The following is a 22,180-nucleotide window of genomic DNA, read 5'->3' on the forward strand; positions in this document are numbered from 1 at the left end:
TAAATAGACAAGCCAAACCTAGGAGGTACAATTTATTGTACTCTAAAGCTCTTCTTAGTGCATGTTAGAACTTCAATTTAGTTTCCCTAGTCTGCTGCATGTGTCTACCATCAGGGCATCAACAGTAGAATAGCAGTTTTCCATGACTTAGATTTTTTTCACATTTTATTTTTCCCAATGCTCCCTATAACTCTGAAGACAGGTATTTATTAGAATTGTTTTATAGGCTCTGAAAAACTCACATACCCATTCTTCTGATACTAGAACATTCTGTGCCATATATCCCAGACTCTAGGATCACTTCCAAACCACAGCCTTTAAGAGACAGACTGATAACCTAACCCAGTTGGCTATCCACTTCCCATATCCCCACCTTGGTCACAGATGCTATAGCTACATGATAGAATATGATGAACTGGGTTGGCTGCCATCTTGGCTGAAGCTGCTGTTTCTAATCTTCTGGGAACTGAAAGATCAGAGTATCCAGTAGCCTTCCTGGTGCCTGAGCAATACCCATGTATATAGTTACCTGTAGCCATCCATGAAAATAATGACACACTCTCAGGATTCGTGAGCCTGGAACACCTAATAAATATAACCAGCCATACATTACTGATGCTGTTTGGTTCTAAATTGCCAAACTGCTTACATCCAGACTCAGAGGGACCAAAGGATCTATCTTCAGTCTTAGCACAGGGTTTCTGAAGAAAAGGATTATAAGAGCTTATACCAGAGATTTGTGCTCCAGGGCAACTTTTATTTGTTCCTGAGTTATGGTACTTGCAGTCCTTATTATTCTGCTTTAACATAGCTTGCTTCTCTCAGGTCTTTAAATACAGCTACAGCAAAGATCAAGAAACTCTTTTACTATGCTTTATCTTGTCAAGAAAGCAAGACTGGCTAATGTACAATGAGAAGGCTTGAGCTGCAATGGTTAGGCTTCTCCCTTTCAACTGCTATTGAAGCTTAAAGTTTTGGAAGTTCTGAATAAAGAAATTCTTATCTGAGCTGGGATAGTTGTGGCTAGCTAACAGGCTGGGGTGAACCTATAGAGAAAGGATAAACACATCCCCAAAACTAAGATTTACTTGAGAAGTCTCCTTTAGCAATCATTCTTAGTCACTAATTGGGGTAAAGAAGTGCTACACTTAAGGTAAAGATGAATAAACTTTTAAGGCAGCAGTGAGTGATGGCTCAGTGTTTGCTAACTCCATGGTAAGTGTTCTCTTCAGATAAGATGACTTTTCTTGGGTAAGCTTGTTACTTCTCCCAAAGCACTATGAGAGGTAGATAAAACCTGTGATTTCTTTATTAGTATTTTTCTCTTGAGATGATCCTAGGATTCAATTTTCAGGTAAGTTATGTTTATAAATGTGTTTCTACTATCACAGATTTCTGGAATAATAAACAGCATAAACTGACAACTCAGAATATGTCATTTGAGATGTTATGAACCTAAGCCTGAGATAAGAAAATAAAACTTATTTAATTAAATTATTTTACTGATATAAAAATATCAAAAAATATAAAACTGTAAAAATAAAAATAATATATAAAAATCCAGACACAGAATTTATAAAGGAAGAAATGAAAATTATCTTAACTTCCATTATCAAATAAGCACCATTAGTCTAGGTGTATCTTCTTTATATGCTTTTTAATGTATATAATTTTTTATTTTTTTTATCATGGGCAGGCACCGGGAATAGAACGCGGGTCCTCTGACATGGCAGGCAAGCATTCTTGCCTGCTGAGCCACCATGGCCCGCCCGTATATAATCTTTTGAGACAATTGAGATCCTCATATATATGTAATTTTATATCTTGCATTTACACTCAGTATTGTATGGAAAACATATTTCTACATCATTAATATTCTTGCAATTCACTTCAATTTACATCTAATATTTCATAACTATGAAATTACACCATAATTCATTTAACTGTACCTTCTGTGGTAGACGTTGGTTGCCTTCTCTTTTTCATTGCTATTTTTTAAAATCATGGAATACAATCTGTAAGCATAATTTTGACCATATCTTTTTGTCTAGAGTAGATTCCAAGAAAAGGAGTACAGAAAATTATCTATTAACACACACTCAGAGAAACTATATAAATATTTGCTAACTCTCCAATTAATAAGTATTTCATTTGCTTGATGAATTATGAAATGCAGGAATTTTAGATGTCTAATTTTTTTCCTGAGAATTACCTTTTCGATGATACTGCCTTTTTAATAAAGCTGTGAATGAATATTTCTTACTTGTAAAAGCTATTTCTATAATAATGGTTGAAATGTCATATTTGTTTCAATTATTTCTCTATTGTATTCCATAACTATATGTAGTTGAATCCAATATTTTTGTCCTTTTATATAACTTTTCTTTCTGTTTAACATGTTCTTCACTGAGATATGAAGTACATATTTTTCTGTTCTGTTTTTGAGCATACTTTATTTTAACATTTAATGCACACTATTTTCTTTTTTATTTTATATCTCTTCAGGGGCTAACAAGAAGAGATGACTTACTTTGAAAAATGTCTATCAATTACTGAAAAATTTTTATTACTCCTATGTAGCTATTCTTAACGCTCATTTAGATATTTTTAAAATTAAGATCTTGCAGATTTTGACCATACTTACTTCATATTGAACTTACCTGTATTATCAATTTGATCAGTATTTTATAAACCCAGTGTGGATTTGAATTTATCATTTTATTTTCCTCTCTCAGTTGTGTGGACTTCTGATTCAAACTCTCTTTCCTAATATAATTGTTTATTTATCTAACTTTTTGTATTGAGTACTTAGTCCACTTACTTTCTCTCTCAGTTCATTTATTTACTCATTTAATGTTATAGAGACAAATATTTCAAGAATAAAATTGTTGATATATGATTTACTCTATTATTATTTTACCAATAATTTGGAAGTATGTGCAAATACTTCCATATCTTTGGCTACAAATTTTGATATAATAATTATATTTTTATATGCCTTTTACTATTTTTTTCTCTATAATATGTAATCAAGTTAGTCACCTTTAGTCTAAGGCCCAAATATAATACCACATAACACTAGTCAGTGGAAACAGTACAAAATTAGTCTGTCCATTCTGAAGAAGACATATACAATAAATTGTGGTGCTTTTGCTTCTTTGCCTTAAATGTATCTGTTTTGTCTTTTTTTTAGTATATCCAGAGACTTTTTCATAAATTCCTTAAAAGAGTTTTGGTTTGCCAAAGCAAACTGAATTTAAAATACAACAGAAATTCCTCAATTAGTGAATTTTAGAATTTCAAATAAATTCAGATAATATTGCATTGCATCATGCTGCCTGTTTTATCTTCTTCCTTATATCTATGATATTCTTACATGATTTTGTTTTTAAGTAGTATAGCTCACAAGTCTACTGCCAGGGAATATCTAATGTACCTTTAACTATTCACACAGCTCATTTGATTCTGAAATATGACTGCATCAACTCTAATTTTAATTGGATTCATCTGATATTTTATAGACACCCTAAACATGAAAAAAATCAAGATAAACTCTGCACCTTTGCCTCATCAGCATGGATGAAAATAAAGAGATATAGGAAAATTGGAGTGTTATAAATTCAAGCCCCTACTCCTGTTAAAGGTCCCTTTTTGTTTCTATTTACATGGAAGAACACATTTATGGCAGTGATTGAGTGAGGATTAAGCTATGTATGACTGTAGCAAGGGCTCCGAGCATGTTAAACACCAAAAACCATGTGCATGTGTGTGTATGTGTACATGCATGTAAAAGAGGAATAGGTATTCAACATGTTACTAAAAATACACTGCTAGTCTATGGTTTCTCTGCCTTGGGCTTCCATCAATTATATTGAATATGAATTATTTAACAGACATAACATTTCTTAATAAAAAGTGATCTATCACCTTTGCAAATCCCTGTGGTGTTTGCAGAGAAATCAGTTATCCAAAGGCAGAAGTGGATTCATGGAAACAGTGAACAATGTGACAGAATTCATCCTGCTTGGCTTGACACTAAACCCAGATGTGCAGAAACTTCTGTTTCTCATGTTTACACTCACCTACTTTCTCACCCTGGTGGGCAACCTATTCATTGTAGTGACCATTGTCACCAGCCCAGCCCTGAAGTCCCCCATGTATTTTTTTCTGTCTTTCTTATCCTTTTTAGATGGCTTCTACTCTTCTACCATGACCCCCAAAATGATATTTGACTTACTCACTGAAAAGAAAACCATTTCTTTCAGTGGATGCATGACTCAGCTCTTTGCAGAGCATTTCCTTGGTGGAGCTGAGATTGTTCTGCTCATGGTGATGGCCTATGACCGCTACGTGGCCATCTGCAAGCCCCTGCACTACGTGATCATAATGAACTGGCACATGTGTGGACTTCTGGTAGCTTTGTCCTGGGCTGGGGGATTTCTTCATGCTCTGATTCAGATCCTTTTTGTGCTGTGGTTGCCCTTCTGTGGCCCCAATGTTATTGACCACTTCCTCTGTGATCTTTATCCTCTGCTGAAACTCTCATGCACTGACACACACATCTTTGGACTCTTTGTTGCTGCCAACAGTGGATTCCTGTGTTTGCTCAGTTTTTCTATTATTGTCACCTCCTATGTCCTCGTTCTTTTCTCCCTGAGATCTCAGAGCTCTGAAGGACGGCAGAAGGCTCTCTCTACCTGTACCTCACATATAACTGTGGTTGTCTTATTCTTTGTGCCCTGCATATTTGTATACCTTCGTCCTATGACCACGTTTCCCATTGATAAAGTGGTGGCTGTATTTTATACTATGATAACACCCTTGTTAAACCCTTTAATCTACACACTCAGAAATGCAGAGGTGAAAAACGCAATGAGGATGCTCTGGAACCAAAGACTGATCTTGGGTAACAATTCAGGTAAAAAGGCAAGATAAACAAAATTTAGTGATGTTTTAATTACAAGTGTGTTCAAAGCAAAAGGTAATGGTGTGGTGGTAATGTATGTGGGCTTAAGTATATTATATCTCTTGTTATTTGGAATCTTGAACAATTCCTGTTTCCTGAACTATCATTATTTAATTATATGGTGTGTAAAGTCCCTTCCAATTAGAAACATCTTTGCATATATAAATTATTGATCAATGGGATATTGCTAATTGGTATAAAATTGTCACAATCTTTAAAAAATCCATGGCTTTGTATATTCTATAGAAAAGTTACCTACAAATATTCAGCTATAGCGTATGTAACCAATAGCCCAGATACTTAAACCATAAAGAATGGTTAGAGGTAGAATTTTGTTGAAAATTCAACAAAATGAGCAGCTTTAATCTCAACTGCTGACATCAGTGTACTCTTATGATGGCAGATAAGAATCAACCAGAAATCACTGGGTTTGGAAGGATGAAAGGAAATCATTAAGGCAGAAATCATTCCAGAATTAATGCCATTGTGTTGTGCAACCCCTGAAGCACAAATATATAGTAAACTTGGCTATGCACAGATAAATTATTTTCTCAGCCTTAGGCCAAAGAAGACTATTAAAATATTCCACATACAACCATAGAGCAACCTTGCACATGATATTCCCAGGTAATTATATATATATATATATATATATATATATGTGGGGCAATTTTCTGTCAAAATATCCACATACACTTCATTTCAAATCAGCTTTATTGGATGGATTTAAGCTTTAACAGTAGAAAAACTGGTAGCTGGTACAAAAGACAGTTTATGATATTGAGTAATCTAAGGCAGAAAGTCAGCATATCCAAATTTGAATAGAAAATTGCTGACTAATTGCATACTAATAAAATGGACAGTCATTAGAGATGCTGTCACTTACAATACAATTCCAAGAGAAAGAATCCAGATAAAAGTAGAGGATTAAGATTAGGGCCAGTACAGATGTCCTGTTCATCTTTGTTTTCCACTTTTATCTTTGTAAGAACAGAATTAACCCAAATTACTATCTCATGTTATATATACATATATATATGTACTACATTCATATAAAGATACACCAGCTAGTAAATGATTCTTTCCAAATAGGATTTCACTTTTCTCTATTGTGAACAATCAGTTTATTGATCACCAAATATCCATGTGCTTTAACCATATATTCATCCCTCTTGTATTTAAGAAGGGCTTTGTGAAAAGCTCACAATAGTGCTGTATGTCATACTCAGTCTGAAACTTTTAGGAACAAGTGTGCTCCTATCCAGCTTTTTATCCCCCACTGCAGCAAGCCTGGAAGAAATGCATTAAGATGGCAGGACAGTACAGAGGGAGCCAACTGGATTGAAGGAAAAATGTCCTACATGATCCCACAACACTCAATGAATTTTTTCCTGAATAAAAATAAACTGATACATATTAAGTCATGGAGATTTAAAAATTCATTTACTTTGACAACAAAATACAGTTTATCATGACTAATGTGTTAACTGACTTTATCTTTAAAGGAATTTCTAAGTTAAGAGGACAGATAGCATAAGTTTGAAATTATCTAGATTCTCAAACAGAATAGAAGATCATTTGTTTTACCCCTTCAATTTGTTAATGTGTGTATTATATTAATTGATTTTCTTGTGTTGAACTACTCTTGCATACATGGAACAACATCCACATGATCATTGTGGTTAATTCTTTTAATTTGCTATTGGATTCAATTTGCAGGTATTTTGTTAAAGATTTTGTGCCTATTTTCATTGTAGGAATTGACCTGTAATTTTCTTTTCTTGTAGTATCTTTGTCTGGATTTGGTATTAGGGGGATAAATGAGTTCGTCAGTATTCCCTCCTCTCCAATTTTTGGAGACGTTTGAGCAGGATTGGTATTAATGCTTTGTGGAATCATGGGAGAATTCACTTTTGAAGCCATTTGTTTTTGGAGTATTTTTGTCGGGAGTTTTTTGATGATTGATTCAATCTCCTTACTTGTGATTGGATTGTTGACATCTTGTATTTCTTCTAGAGTCAGTGTAAATTGATCATATATTTGTAGGAAATTGTCCATTTCATCTATTTTTTTTCTAATTTGTTGGCATACAGTTGTTCATAGTATCCTCTTATGATCTGTTTATTTCTGTGGGGTCAGTAGGAATATAGCATGGTTATCTTCTACTTTTTTGTCAGTCTAGCTAAAGTTTGTCAATTTTATTGATTTTTTTCAAAGAGCAAACTTTTGATTTTGTTGATTCTCAATTGTCTTTTGTTCTCAAATTCATTTATTTCTGCTCTGACATTATTTCTTTTCTTCTGGTTGGTTTGAGATTATTTCTATTCTTTTTTTTTTTTTTTGGCATGGGCAAGCATGGGGAATCAAACCCAGATCTCTGGCATGGCAGGCGAGAATTCTGCCTGCTGAGCCATTGTGACCCACTCCCTATTTTTTAACCTAGGTGTTTAGGACTATAAATTTCCTCCTTTGCACTGTTATAACTTCATCACATAAGTTTTGATATGCTGTATTCTCATTTTCTTTTGTCTCAAGATATGTACTGATTTCTCTTGGAATATTTTCTTTGACCTACAGATAATTTAAGAGTGTGTTATTTAACATCCATATATTTGTGAATATGAATTTTCTAGTTCTCCACCAGTTATTGATTTTCGGCCTTCTTCCATTATGACAAGAGAAAGTGCTTTATATAATTCCACTATATTTTTAATTTATTAGGGCCTCTTTTCTGATCCAACGTGTGGTCTGTCCTAGAGTATTATCCATGAGCACCAGGAAGGATATCTATCCTGCTGTTTTGGATTGCAATGTTCTGTATATGTCTGTTAGTTCTAGTTCACTGATCTTATTATTCACATCATCTGTTTCCTTATTGAGCCTTTGTCTAGATGTTCTATCTATTGATGAGAGAGGTCTATTCCAGACTCCAAATATTATTGTAGAGATGTCAATTTTTCCCTTCATTTTGCCTGAGTTTTCATCATGTATTGTGGAGCACTCTGGTTAGGGCCCTAAATATTTATGATTTTTATTTCTTCTCAATGAATTACCCCTTTTATTAATATGTAATTTCCTTCTTTGTCTCACAACACTTTTGCATTTAAGGTCTATTTCATCTGATATTACTATAGATGCCCCAGTTCTTTTCTGGTTACTGTTTTCATGGAACATCTTTTTCAAACCATTCACTTTCAACCTATGTGGGTATTTGGGGTTAAGATCTGTCTATAAATGGATCATATTTGCCAATCTGCAGCTTTTGATTGTGGAGTGTAATCCATTAAAAATTCAATTTTATTACTGTAAAAAAAGAACTTAGTTCAGCCATTTTATTCTTTAGTTTTTATTTGTCATATCTTATTTTTTTCTCTTTTTACCATTTTCGGTACCTTAATAATCTCCATTTCTACCCTCTCCTCCACACCTCTTTCTCTAGTCTTTGCCTTTCAGACTTCAGAACTCCCTTCAGTACTTCTTGTAGGGCTGGTTTCTTCTTGAAAAAGTCTCTCAGTTTCTGTTTATCCATGAATATTCTAAACTCTCTCTCGTTTTTGAAAGACAGTTTTTATATATAAAGAATTATTGGCTGACAGTTTTCTCTTTCCATGCCGTAAATATATCATATCACTGAACTCTCACCTCCATGAGTTCTGATGAGAAAATGGAGCTTATTTTCTGTGACATTTAGCTTTGAAAGTGAATGTTCTCTGTACCTATAATCACTTCTTATTTTGTGTCCATTGGAGAAGTACTCTCAGAGGAGATTAAAGAACAGTTTAGTTTTCCCATTTAAAAAAATAGCTGTTGTTGTGGTCATTGTTTTTTAACACCCAAGGCTGTTGAAGTTTAATAAAATGAGATGTATGTATAATGAAACCAAAACAGCCTGCAGCTGCTCTCCTACTCACAGATGGCTTAGATGGCTGGTGAAGTGTGTGCAGATTCACTCAAGATACTTAAAGGTTTTCTAGCAGGGCTTGCTTGGCCCTGAAGGAATGACAACTTGGAAGGCTGGGATTATGAGTTTACACTGCCCAGTTACCCTTTCTCAGTCTTCAGGATTCTTTCTAGTGCAAGTCAGTATCTCTTTAAGATGCTGTTGCTGCAGGTAAAGGTCTGAACTCACCTTACAGGCTTTCCTTTGTGTAAACTTGAGTTATGGTCAGGTTCATGTGTCAACTTGGCCAGGTTGGTGCCCACTTGCCTTGTTGAGCAAGTGCTGGCCTGTCTGTTGTTTTGAGGACATTTCATGGACTTAATCATGCTTATGTTAGCTGCATCCACAGTTGATTGCGTTTGTAATCAGCTAAGGGGAGTGTCTTCTGCAATAAGTGATGCTTAACCTAATCATTGTAAGGTTTTTAAGGAGAATTCAGAAGAGACAGTCTCTTTTCCTGCTTCAGCTGGTGAGCCTTTCCTGTGGAGTTCCTCCAGACCCTTCATCAGAATCATCAGCTTCACTGCCTGCCCTACAGAGCTTGGATTCTACATTTCCATGGTTACACGAGACACTTACAAATTTTATATCAATGGATATTTCCTGCTGATTCTGTTTCTCTAGAGAACCCTACCTAATACCACTTGCATGCTCCAGGGTTCTGATTAAAGCACATTACAAATCCCATAGAATAACAATCTAAAGAACCTATTGTTTTGGTTTTCAGCCATCAGTCCCAGTATCCTATGAGCAGCCTGTCACTCCCTCACATTTTTCCTTTTCCATATCCCCATTGAAGGACAATGGTTGAGACTTGGAGACTTTGTCATTGCTCTGGTTTGGCTTCTTTCTTAGCTTGTCAAGGAGCCTGGTTAGTAGGCAAGACTGATATCAAATCCTTGTTATGCAACAAATGTTAAGCTTTCTGCAGAGATAAGAGATATGGTTGAAACTTCCACCATTTGAAAAAAAACATGGATTTTGGCTCAAAGCTGAGCTGTGGGATTAGGGTCTCAGTGTCCCTATCTTTAAAATATCCCCTCATTTTTGTGATGAGGATTATCTAATTCCTGTGCGTGGGTGACAGAAAACATTTCAAAGCAACATTATTCTGATATCAAATTCTATTTTCTCCATGATATCAAGCAGCTGATATCCATTGTCCATTTGTCTGATGGAAAACATGTTTTGAGAAACTCAAGGCAGAGAGGAAATTCAAAAGGAACCAGAATGAGTCATACTCAAGGATGACTTCTAAAATATAGAGTGAAGGAGAATTTGATTTCTGTGATTCCAGGCTCTCTAACCATTTTCAACATGGCTGCTGTAAGCAATGTAATTGAAATATTGTCCTTAAAACTTTCCCATAACTGGAATGTGCAGAAGACCATGTCTGGGATGTCCCTACTGATGCACATAGCCATTGTGCTGGACAGTGGTCTCATTGTGGCGGTCATCATGGCTGGCAATGGACTTACCTCCCACCTGTACATCCTCCTCAGATAATTGTCCTCTGTGAAGATATGTTACTGTTTTGTTACAGCTCCCAAGCTTGTCTCAGATTCCTCATCTTAGAGAGGAAGCTGTGACAGTTTGAAGCTGTTATGTACCTACGTTGGTTTGAATCCATTATGTACCATAGAAAACCCATATTTTAATCCTCATTCAATTTTGTGGAGGCAGCCATGTCTTTTTATCCTGATGCAATACTGTATGTTTGAAACTTTCAAATAGATTATCTCTTTGGAAATGTGACACACCCAATTGTGGGTGTAATTTTTGATTAGTTGTACATATGACTCCACCCACTCCAGGTGCATCTTATTTAGTTTCCTGTAATCCTTTAAACGAGGAAACATTTTAGAGGGGGAGCCTGAAATGGCAGAAGCCTCAGAGCTGACAGAGAGAGCAGATGTAGATGCTTGGAGAACAGTTACTTCGGAGAAAGACACACAGACGTTTTGAGATGCTTGGAGCACAGCAGACATTGCCGTAAGATGTTAAGCAACCTGAACATGAAGATAGCCAAGGGAAGTCAAGAGATGAAAGCCAGCCCTGTGAAGGAACGTGAGGAAGCCCTACAGGAACAGAGGGAAACAATGTAGCCCTGGAGCAAGGGACCAGCAGAAGCCAGCCATGTGACTTCCCAGCTGACAGCTGTTCCAGACCCATCAGCCTTTCTTCAAAGGCACCAAGATTACCTCTCCTTGGTGCCTTCATTTGGACAACTTCATAGGCTTAGAACTGTGAACCTGTTGCTTATTAAATTCCCCTTCATAAAAGCCACTCCAGTTCTGGTATATCACATTCTGGCAGCTTGCAAACGAATACAGTACCCCAGCAAAGCCATGCCCTTTTTCCTGATCCAGTCTTGTGAGCAACCACGTTTCTTTTAATCCTGATTCAATGTTGTGGGGTAGAAATTTAGGATTGTTTCTATGGAGATGTAACACACCCAATTGTGGTGTGGTCTTTTGATTAGATGGAGTTTCACTCTGCACATTCAAGTGGTTCTTGATTAGTTTATTGGAATCCTTTAAAAGGGAAACAGTTTGGAGAAAAAACAGTGTCTTCATAGCCAAAAGAGATACAGACATTTGGCAATTCTTGGAGTGCTGACAGAGAGAGCTGAGGCCTTGACAGGGATGTTTGGAGAAACAGAACCCAGCAAACATTGCCATGTACCTCCCCATGAGATGCTAAGCAAGCCTGAACCCAGAGTTTTGTCCTGGAGGAGGCAGGTGAAGGCTCACAGATGCTTAGAGGAAACCACTGGCATCAGAAGCTGGAACAAGGACCAGCAGAAGCCAGCCACTTGCCTTCCCATGTGACAGATATCAGTCTTTCTTGAGTTAAGGTATCTTTCTCTGGATTCCTTCCTTTGGCCATTTTTATGACTTTAGAACTGTAGAATTGTAACTTAATAAATTCCATTTTTAAAAGCCACTCCATTTCTGGTATACCACATTCCTGGCAACGTTAACAAACTAAAACAGAAGCCATTTCCCTTAAAAGCTGCATCACACATATTTGTTTTCCATTTCTTTGGTGGCACAGAGATCTTTCTCCTGATAGAGATGGTCTAGAACCACTCTTGGCCATCTCCAAGCCTCTGCACTACCCGACCATCATGAGCAAGTGCAATGTGTAGCTTCCTGGTGGGGGGACCACATGAGGTAGGTACTTGCTGCAATCTGTCCAACAAAACTTCCTCATTTTCCAGCTGCGCATCTGTAGCTCCAATGTCATTGGCCACTATTTCTGTAATGTCCATTCTATGCTGAAGCTGTCCTGCTCAGATTCCTTCCTCATTGACCTGTTAATCATTGTCACAGGGGTCTAAGTTTTGTGAAACTTTGTGAAGCTTTGTCAAACTTATTTCCGACCTTGTCATCCTGCACTCCCTGGAAAAGACCAGCTTAAGGCCCTCTCTTTGCATGTTGCACTTGTGGGCCTGTTTTTCATACCATACATGAGGCTCTGTGTCACTTTCCTGCAGGCAAGTCAGTGGTTTTGTTTTATAGGGTGGGCAAACCTCTCCCAAACCCCATCACTTTGTCATCTAGGAATGCTGAAATAAAAAACACGACAAGGAGACTGATGAGGAGGAAAGTGATTTGGGGAGAGAAATATATGGGAGATCAGGGAACAGAAACTGAGGTACCCACAATCTCACTCTGTCTCTATCTTTAGCTAATGAAATGTTCTTGGACTGGTCACTTTCTTTAGGTTTCAGTTTCCTCATCTTTATAGAATTGGACTTGAGTTGGAAAGAGTTCTCTAAGATGTGTACGAGGGGACTTTTTGTGCTGCTTTTTAAATTTTGATAGTGAACTGGAGAAATTTTGGATGTCCTGGGTAAATGAACCATTCCATAAAACCAGGGGCAATCTGGGAATGATAAAGAAGGAGAGGAGAGTGAAGAAAAAGGGGGACTGCCTCAGGATGCAGTGTTCATCTGTCCTTTGGTTTTGGAGGGCAGAGCCTGGGTTTTTGAAGTAAAAGGTTAGAGAGGGATGTAATGGTCATTAAAATTCTAGAAATTCTATTGACCTGAAATCCTGAGGATTTGCTCCATGGGTGTTGAGCAGATGATGATGACCTAGCAGGGATTAGTCATTAAAATAAGGTCTTGTCAGTAAATTTCATGAGTTCCTGTTAGTTCTGGTTTCAATTTTCTAACAAACTGAAGTGAAACCACAAAGATGTTTTAAGTGATTTGAAAGCACAAGACAATGGTATCCATGTTGTGGGTCAAAGTTATATTTTCCATTTATTAACATTAAAGAAACATTTTATTATAATATATACACAACTCAAAATTTTCTTCTGTTCACACCTGTCTGCTTTTCTTTTTCTTCTGTTTTTTTTTTGCATGGGCAGGCTCCGGAAATCAAACCGGGTCTCTGGCATGGCAAGTAAGTTTTCCTCTTTTTTATGCCACCAGATTTTGGACCATTAATTTTCTCTTAGACAATTACACCTTCTTGATTTCTCATGATTCTCAGCCACTCCAACTGAGTGGCCAAATAACCTGCTCTCTTATACTTCCAAGTTGCCTTTTCAAACCTCTTCACTCTGAAAAACTGCCTTTTGATTAAGGTATGGATTTAACTGCCATTGGGTCTTCATTTCTGTCCTACAACATTTAAACCATCTCTATTTGAGCCCTATTTCTTGCTGCCATCACCCCAGACAATAAGAATGCATCCCAAATACAAACTTACTCCTTACTTTCAGTAGATAATTTTTCTATCCCATGCTTCCAGATTAAACATTTTAAAGTATTTATCTGCTCCTATCCTTAAAACTTCTATGATTACCATTGCCTGCCTAATCAACTACAAACTCCCTACATGGTATAAAATACTTTTGAGGTATGGCCTTCTCAGAATGTTCTGTTTTTTTCAACTACATTCTGATAGAGCTCACTGTTTTCTGAACATTCCCTATAACTTCCATCTATATATTACTGAATTCTACCTGTTATCATCCAGTCGCTTTTCAAGGCCCAGCTGAAATGCTGTCACTTCAGGAAGCTTCCATGATTATCCCATCCAGAGTTGCCTTCTCCTTCTTTGAATAACCACAGCATTCTGCTTGAATCCTTTATATTTCAGAACTCCTCACCCCCATAAAACTGATACAGCCTGAATCTTATTTATCTTTGCATTTAAACAGCATATAGTAAACTCAATAAATATTTGGGAAATTAAATTTCTGGAATTCAATTGAGCTTCAGAGTGTAAGTTTACAAATTGTTGGTATGTCTCTATTTGCATCTTAATTATCTTAGTAATATCCCAATGTCACACAGCCTAAGACAAATTGTAATCACTCTTGACAATATTATTGAGAATAATACATAGATATAAATAATGAGCATACACATGTGTGTGTAGTTTACAATCAACAACTTATTTCATATATTTTTTTATAATTAGTCTTTTTTTATTAATTAAAAAAAGAATTAACAAAACAATTAGAAATCATTCCAATCTACATGTACAATCAGTAATTCTTAATAACATCACATAGTTGCATATTCATCATTTCTTAGTATATTTGCATCGATTTAGAAAAAGAAATAAAAAGACAACAGAATAAGAATTAAAACAATAATAGAAAGAAAAAAAAACAAAAAAAACAAAAAACCTATACCTCACATGCAGTTTCATTCAGTGTTTTAACATAATTGCATTACAATTGGGTAGTATTGTGTTGTCCATTTCTGAGTTTTTGTATCCAGTCCCGTTGTACAGTCTGTATCCCTTCAGCTCCAATTATCCCTTCTCTTTTTTTTTTTTAATTAATGGAAAAAAAGAAATTAACCCAACATTTAGAGATCATACCATTCTACATATGCAATCATTAATTCTTAACATCATCACATAGATGCATGATCAGCATTTCTTAGTACATATGCATTGGTTTAGAAGAACTAGCACATAACCGAAAAAGATATAGAATGTTAATATAGAGAAAAAAATAAAAATAATAATAGTAAAATCAAAACAAAACAAAACATAACAAAACAAAAACCTATAGCTCAGATGCAGCTTCATTCAGTGTTTTAACATGACTACTTTACAATTAGGTATTAATGTCTGTTCACATCAGTGGGACCATACAGTATTTGTCCTTTAGTTTTTGGCTAGACTCACTCAGCATAATGTTCTCTAGGTCCATCCATGTTATTACATGCTTCATAAGTTTATCTTGTCTTAAAGCTGCATAATATTCCGTTGTATGTATATACCACAGTTTGTTTAGCCACTCGTCTGTTGATGGACATTTTGGCAGTTTCCATCTCTTTGCAATTGTAAATAATGCTGCTATAAACATTGGTGTGCAAATGTCCGTTTGTGTCTTTGCCCTTAAGTCCTTTGAGTAGTTTCCCAGCAATGGTATTGCTGGGTCGTATGGCAATTCTATATTCAGCTTTTTGAGGAACCGCCAAGCTGCCTTGCACAGTGGTTGCACCATTTGACATTCCCACCAACAGTGGATAAGTGTGCCTCTTTCTCCGCATCCTCTCCAGCACTTGTAATTTTCTGTTTTGTTGATAATGGCCATTCTGGTGGGTGTGAGATGATATCTCATTGTGGTTTTGATTTGCATTTCTCTAATGGCCAGGGACATTGAGCATCTCTTCATGTGCCTTTTGGCCATTTGTATTTCCTCTTCTGATAGCTGTCTGTTCAAGTCTTTTTCCCATTTTGTAATTGGGTTGGCTGTATTTTTGTTGTTGAGATGAACAATCTCTTTATAAATTCTGGATACTAGACCTTTATCTGATATATCATTTCCAAATATTGTCTCCCATTGTGAAGGCTGTCTTTCTACTTTCTTGATGAAGTTCTTTGATGCACAAAAGTGTTTAATTTTGAGGAGCTCCCATTTATTTATTTCCTTCTTCAGTGCTCTTGCTTTAGGTTTAAGGTCCATAAAACCGCCTCCAGTTGTAAGATCCATAAGATATCTCCCAACATTTTCCTCTATCTGTTTTATGGTCTTAGACCTAATGTTTAGATCTTTGATCCATTTTGAGTTAACTTTTGTATAGGGTGTGAGAGATGGGTCTTCTTTCATTCTTTTGCATATGGATATCCAGTTCTCTAGGCACCATTTATTGAAGAGACTGTTCTGTCCCAGGTGAGTTGGCTTGACTGCCTTATCAAAGATCAAATGTCCATAGATGAGAGGGTCTATATCTGAGCACTCTATTCGATTCCATTGGTCGATATATCTATCTTTATGCCAATACCATGCTGTTTTGACCACTGTGGCTTCATAATATGCCTTAAAGTCAGGCAGCACGAGACCTCCAACTTCGTTTTTTCTCCTCAAGATGTTTTTAGCAATTCGGGGCACCCTGCCCTTCCAGATCAATTTGCTTATTGGTTTTTCTATTTCTGAAAAATAAGTTGTTGGGATTTTGATTGGTATTGCATTGAATCTGTAAATCAATTTAGGTAGGATTGACATCTTAACTATATTTAGTCTTCCAATCCATGAACACGGTATGCCCTTCCATCTATTTAGGTCATCTGTGATTTCTTTTAGCAGTTTTTTGTAGTTTTCTTTATATAGGTTTTTTGTCTCTTTAGTTAAATTTATTCCTAGGTATTTTATTCTTTCAGTTGCAATTGTAAATGGGATTCGTTTCTTGATTTCCCCCTCAGCTTGTTCATTACTAGTGTATAGAAATGCTACAGATTTTTGAATGTTGATCTTGTAACCTGCTACTTTGCTGTACTCATTTATTAGCTCTAGTAGTTTTGTTGTGGATTTTTCTGGGTTTTCGACGTATAGCATCATATCGTCTGCAAACAGTGATAGTTTTACTTCTTCCTTTCCAATTTTGATGCCTTGTATTTCTTTTTCTTGTCTAATTGCTCTGGCTAGAACCTCCAACACAATGTTGAATAATAGTGGTGATAGTGGACATCCTTGTCTTGTTCCTGATCTTAGGGGGAAAGTTTTCAATTTTTCCCCATTGAGGATGATATTAGCTGTGGGTTTTTCATATATTCCCTCTATCATTTTAAGGAAGTTCCCTTGTATTCCTATCTTTTGAAGTGTTTTCAACAGGAAAGGAGGTTGAATCTTGTCGAATGCCTTCTCTGCATCAATTGAGATGATCATGTGATTTTTCTGCTTTGATTTGTTGATATGGTGTATTACATTAATTGATTTTCTTATGTTGAACCATCCTTGCATACCTGGGATGAATCCTACTTGGTCATGATGTATAATTCTTTTAATGTGTTGTTGGATACGATTTGCTAGAATTTTATTGAGGATTTTTGCATCTGTATTCATTAGAGAGATTGGTCTGTAGTTTTCTTTTTTTGTAATATCTTTGCCTGGTTTTGGTATGAGGGTGATGTTGGCTTCATAGAATGAATTAGGCAGATTTCCCTCCACTTTGATTTTTTTGAAGAGTTTGAGGAGAATTGGTACTAATTCTTTCTGGAACGTTTGGTAGAATTCACATGTGAAGCCATCTGGTCCTGGACTTTTCTTTTTAGGAAGGTTTTGAATGACTAATTCAATTTCTTTACTTGTGATTGGTTTGTTGAGGTCATCTATGTCTTCTTGAGTCAAAGTTGGTTGTTCATGTCTTTCCAGGAACCCGTCCATTTCATCTAAATTGTTGTATTTATTAGCGTAAAGTTGTTCATAGTATCCTGTTATTACCTCCTTCATTTCTGTGAGGTCAGTAGTTATGTCTCCTCTTCCATTTCTGATCTTATTTATTTGCATCCTCTCTCTTCTTCTTTTTGTCAATCTTGCTAAGGGCCCATCAATCTTATTGATTTTCTCATAGAACCAACTTCTGATCTTATTGATTTTCTCTACTGTTTTCATATTTTCAATTTCATTTATTTCTGCTCTCATCTTTGTTATTTCTTTCCTTTTGCTTTCTTTGGGATTAGTTTGCTGTTCTTTCTCCAGTTCTTCCAAGTGGACAGTTAATTCCTGCATTTTTGCCTTTTCTTCTTTTCTGATATAGGCATGTAGGGCAATAAATTTCCCTCTTAGCACTGCCTTTGCTGCATCCCATCAGTTTTGATATGTTGTGTTTTCATTTTCATTTGCCTCGAGGTATTTCCTAATTTCTCCTTTGACCCACTCGTTGTTTAAGAGTGTGTTGTTGATCCTCCAGGTATTTGTGAATTTTCTGGCATTCCGCCTATTATTGATTTCCAACTTCATTCCTTTATGATCCGAGAAAGTGTTGTGTATGATTTCAATCTTTTTAAATTTGTTAAGACTTACTTTGTGACCCAGCATATGGTCTATCTTTGAGAATGATCCATGAGCACTTGAGAAAAAGGTGTATCCTGCTGTTGTGGGATGTAATGTCCTATAAATGTCTGTTAAGTCTAGCTCCTTTATAGTAATATTCAGATTCTCTATTTCTTTATTGATCCTCTGTCTAGATGTTCTGTCCATTGATGAGAGTGGGGAATTGAAGTCTCCAACTATTATGGTATTTGTGTCTATTTCCCTTTTCAGTGTTTGCAGTGTATTCCTCACGTATTTTGGGGCATTCTGGTTCGGTGCATAAATATTTATGATTGTTATGTCTTCTTGTTTAATTGTTCCTTTTATTAGTATATAGTGTCCTTCTTTGTCTCTTTTAACTGTTTTACATTTGAAGTCTAACTTGTTGGATATTAGTATAGCCACTCCTGCTATTTTCTGGTTGTTATTTGCATGAAATATCTTTTCCCAACCTTTCACTTTCAACCTATGTTTATCTTTGGGTCTAAGATGTGTTTCCTGTAGAAGGATCCTGTTTTTTAATCCATTCTGCCAATCTATATCTTTTGATTGGGGAATTCAGTCCATTAACATTTAGTGTTATTACTGTTTGGATAATATTTTCCTCTACCATTTTGCCTTTTGTATTATATATATCATATCTGACTTTCCTTCTTTCTACACTCTTCTCCATACCTCTCTCTTCTGTCTTTTCATATCTGACTCTAGTGCTCCCTTTAGTATTTCTTGCAGAGCTGGTCTCTTGGTCACAAATTCTCTCAGTGACTTTTTGTCTGAGAATGTTTTAATTCCTCCCTCATTTTTGAAGGACAATTTTGCTGGATATAGGAGTCTTGGTTGGCAGTTTTTCTCTTTTAGTAATTTAAATATATCATCCCCCAGTCTTCTAGCCTCCATGGTTTCTGCTGAGAAATCTACACATAGTCTTATTGGGTTTCCCTTGTATGTGATGGATTGCTTTTCTCTTGCTGCTTTCAAGATCCTCTCTTTCTCTTTGACCTCTGACATTCTAACTAGTAAGTGTCTTGGAGAATGCCTATTTGGGTCTAATCTCTTTGGGGTGCGCTGCACTTCTTGGATCTGTAATTTTAGGTCTTTCATAAGAGTTGGGAAATTTTCAGTGAAAATTTCTTCCATTAATTTTTCTCCTCCTTTTCCCTTCTCTTCTCCTTCTGGGACACCCACAACACGTATATTTGTGCGGTTCATATTGTCCTTGAGTTCCCTGATACCCTGTTTAAATTTTTCCATTCTGTTCCTGATAGTTTCTGTTTGTTTTTGGAATTCAGATGTTCCATCCTCCAAATCACTAATTCTATCTTCTGTCTCTTTGAATCTATCATTGTAGGTATCCATTGTTTTTTCTATCTTTTCTACTTTGTCCTTCACTTCCATAAGTTCTGTGATTTGTTTTTTCAGTTTTTCTATTTCTTCTTTATGTTCAGCCCATGTCTTCTTCATGTCCTCCCTCAATTTATCGATTTCGTTTTTGAAGAGGTTTTCCATTTCTGTTCGTATATTTAGCATTAGTTGTCTCAGCTCCTGTATCTCATTTGAACTATTGGTTTGTTCCTTTGACTGGGCCATATTTTCAATTATTTGAGCGTGATCCGTTATCTTCTGTTGGCGTCTGCGCATTTAGACAGATTTCCCTGGGTATTGGATCCAAAAGTTTGGAAGATTTTTCTGTGAAATCTCTGGGTTCTGTTTTTCTTATCCTGCCCAGTAGGTGGCGCTCGTGGCACACGTTTGTCTGCGGGTTCCACCAGTAAAAGGTGCTGTGGGACCTTAAACTTTGGAAAACTCTCGCCATCCGGGGGGTTCGCTAGCCGAAGCGGCTTGAGCCGGCCCGGGGTCCGAACGCAGGGAGGGTTGCTGGTCGCCGCAACCCGGGAAAGAGCCCGTCGGAATTTCCTAGTCGGCCCTGGGCGACATGCGTGGCGGGAGGGCGCCAGCGGCAGCGGCCCGCCCGAGAGAGTGCATGTTCCCCGGGAGTCACAGGTTTGGAAGGGGCCTCCCCCACCCGTCACAGTTCTCTGCAGCCTGGGGATTTCCGATCCAATTCTCTCAGTTGGTCCGGGGGGCTGCGCGTGGTGTGGGCGCCAGCCGCCTTGGTTTCAGGGGACTGCCTCTCCAATTCTCCCAGCCGGCCCGGGAAGGGGGAAGGGAGTAACTCCGGTCGCTTCCCGCCCAGCCCGGTGAGGCCCACGCGCCTCGGCGATCTCACCCGAGCTGCTTCTCTCAGCCAGCCAGCCGTTCCAGGATGGGGTACGCTTTTTTATCTCTGTTGTGGCTTTGGGCCCTTTCTGTATCGTTTCTACTCCCCTAGTAGCTGTCCTGGAGAAGAAACTAAGATCCGCGCGTCTTACTAAGCCGCCATCTTCCAGGAAGTCCTATTTCATATATTTTATCTTTTATTATTTTACAGCAGTCTAGTGAGGTGGGCATGAGACTTGGAAGGTAATGTCTCTTCTTCAAGGTAATGAGTAATCTTCAGAACATGATTCAAATCCAGAGCTGTCAGATTCCTAAGCATTTTCCAATGCATCCCTCTGCTGCTCTTTAAAGATTGCTAAAAGATAAATACATACCTGAGAGGAAGATATGGTTAAGGCATTTGTAAACTTTCTCTGTGTTTGCATATTCTCAAGCAGTGGAAAACCACTGTGCTTGTCTGTCTGTTTGTTAAACTGAAAACAGTTTAAGATGTTTGTCTGCTTTACCTATCTATGCCATTTACATATCCATGTCTGGAATATATCCTCTTACTCAAGAGGAAATTCCTTTTTTGCTTTAAAATTAAAGATATCTCCTCAAGGCAAATAGAAACTACCACCCTCCCCACCCCCATGTTCAATGGATAGCTTAACTCCAAATGGCCCCTTTACCTGTTAAATAGCTAGCAAAAAATAAACTTGGGGCTTTGGCTTTCTCTTGGGTCAGAGACTTCCTTAATGTTTCATGGAATGAGGTTTTGGAGTGCTCAGGTATTCCTGGGTCCACAGAGATCCAATAGCTGGAATACCAGACCTCAAATGGAGGGTGAAAAAGCATGGAAAATATGACTGTCTGTCAGCTCAGGCTCCGATGCCTATAGTCTGTCTCTCCTTGGTTCCCATGAGGGCAAAGCCTGGGCCTTGAACTGCAAGAGTTTCATATTGCATAGGATCAAGGCTCAACTTATTGACCAATAAGAGATTTATCTAGTGACATAAGTCTGAAAAAGGAAGCATTATTAGGAATACCATACAGAAATGGGGAATTACAGGAAAAAGACCAATATAAATTGAATATCCATCAAGTTTACTAATATTTAATGCTCAGGACAGAATCTCACTGTAGGTGATGGGTTCCACATTTTGCGTTTGAAGAAACTGCAGGTCAAGGACTGTTTTCAAAGCCCTTGATGTTTCCTCTGCACCAGTAGTTTGCGGCCTATGATGTCGAGTCTAGAATTCTGAAAGTACATCAGGGATTGGGGCTGGAGCAGAGCAGAAGAGGATAGGAGGCAGGTGAGCAGACAGGTAGGGGACTTTAGTAAAAGCAGCTAATTATCTCCTTTTAACTGTTCCATATCAGACTTAGTTTGATAAAATGTTCAAATATTTTTTTAAAATTTAAAAACCACCAAAATATACTAGATATATTTTTTCTTAGTATTTTGGCCTTGGTTATGGAATGTCTTCCATTCTGAGAAGAGGCAGCAGAGTTAAGTCCTCTTACACAGTTGAAGTCCCAGAGAGTCTGGGCAAGAAGTATTAACATGGTGGCTTACGCTGAATGGTAAATCCACCTTGTATTCCTGAGATAAAACAAACTTGGTTATGATGTATTTTTGGTTGCATTTTTTACTGAATTTGATTTGAAAATGTATTATTAAGGATTTGTCAGATCTTTGTTCATAAGGAATATTGATCTGTAATTTTTTTTGAATGTTAAGAATATAATGGCAGAGTTATTCTGGTGTTACAAAATGACTT

General features: G+C 37.0%; 1 protein-coding gene across 1 annotated transcript; it reads left to right on the forward strand.

The window, feature by feature from the left end:
• Positions 1–3,940: 3,940 nt before the first annotated feature.
• LOC143680772 (olfactory receptor 4C5-like) lies at positions 3,941–4,935 on the forward strand. Its single transcript, XM_077157268.1, has one exon. The coding sequence runs from the start codon at positions 3,988–3,990 to the stop codon at positions 4,933–4,935; it is 948 nt and encodes a 315-aa protein (XP_077013383.1). The 5' UTR covers positions 3,941–3,987.
• The last annotated feature ends 17,245 nt before the right edge of the window (positions 4,936–22,180 follow it).

The sequence above is a fragment of the Tamandua tetradactyla genome, chromosome 1 (genome assembly GCF_023851605.1).
Source record: "Tamandua tetradactyla isolate mTamTet1 chromosome 1, mTamTet1.pri, whole genome shotgun sequence".
NCBI classification, from domain to species: Eukaryota; Metazoa; Chordata; class Mammalia; order Pilosa; family Myrmecophagidae; genus Tamandua; species Tamandua tetradactyla.

Coding starts and splice junctions, on each gene's coding strand:
- LOC143680772 (XM_077157268.1), top strand. CDS start 3,988: ATGGAAACAGTGAACAATGTGACAGAATTCATCCTGCTTGGCTTGACA.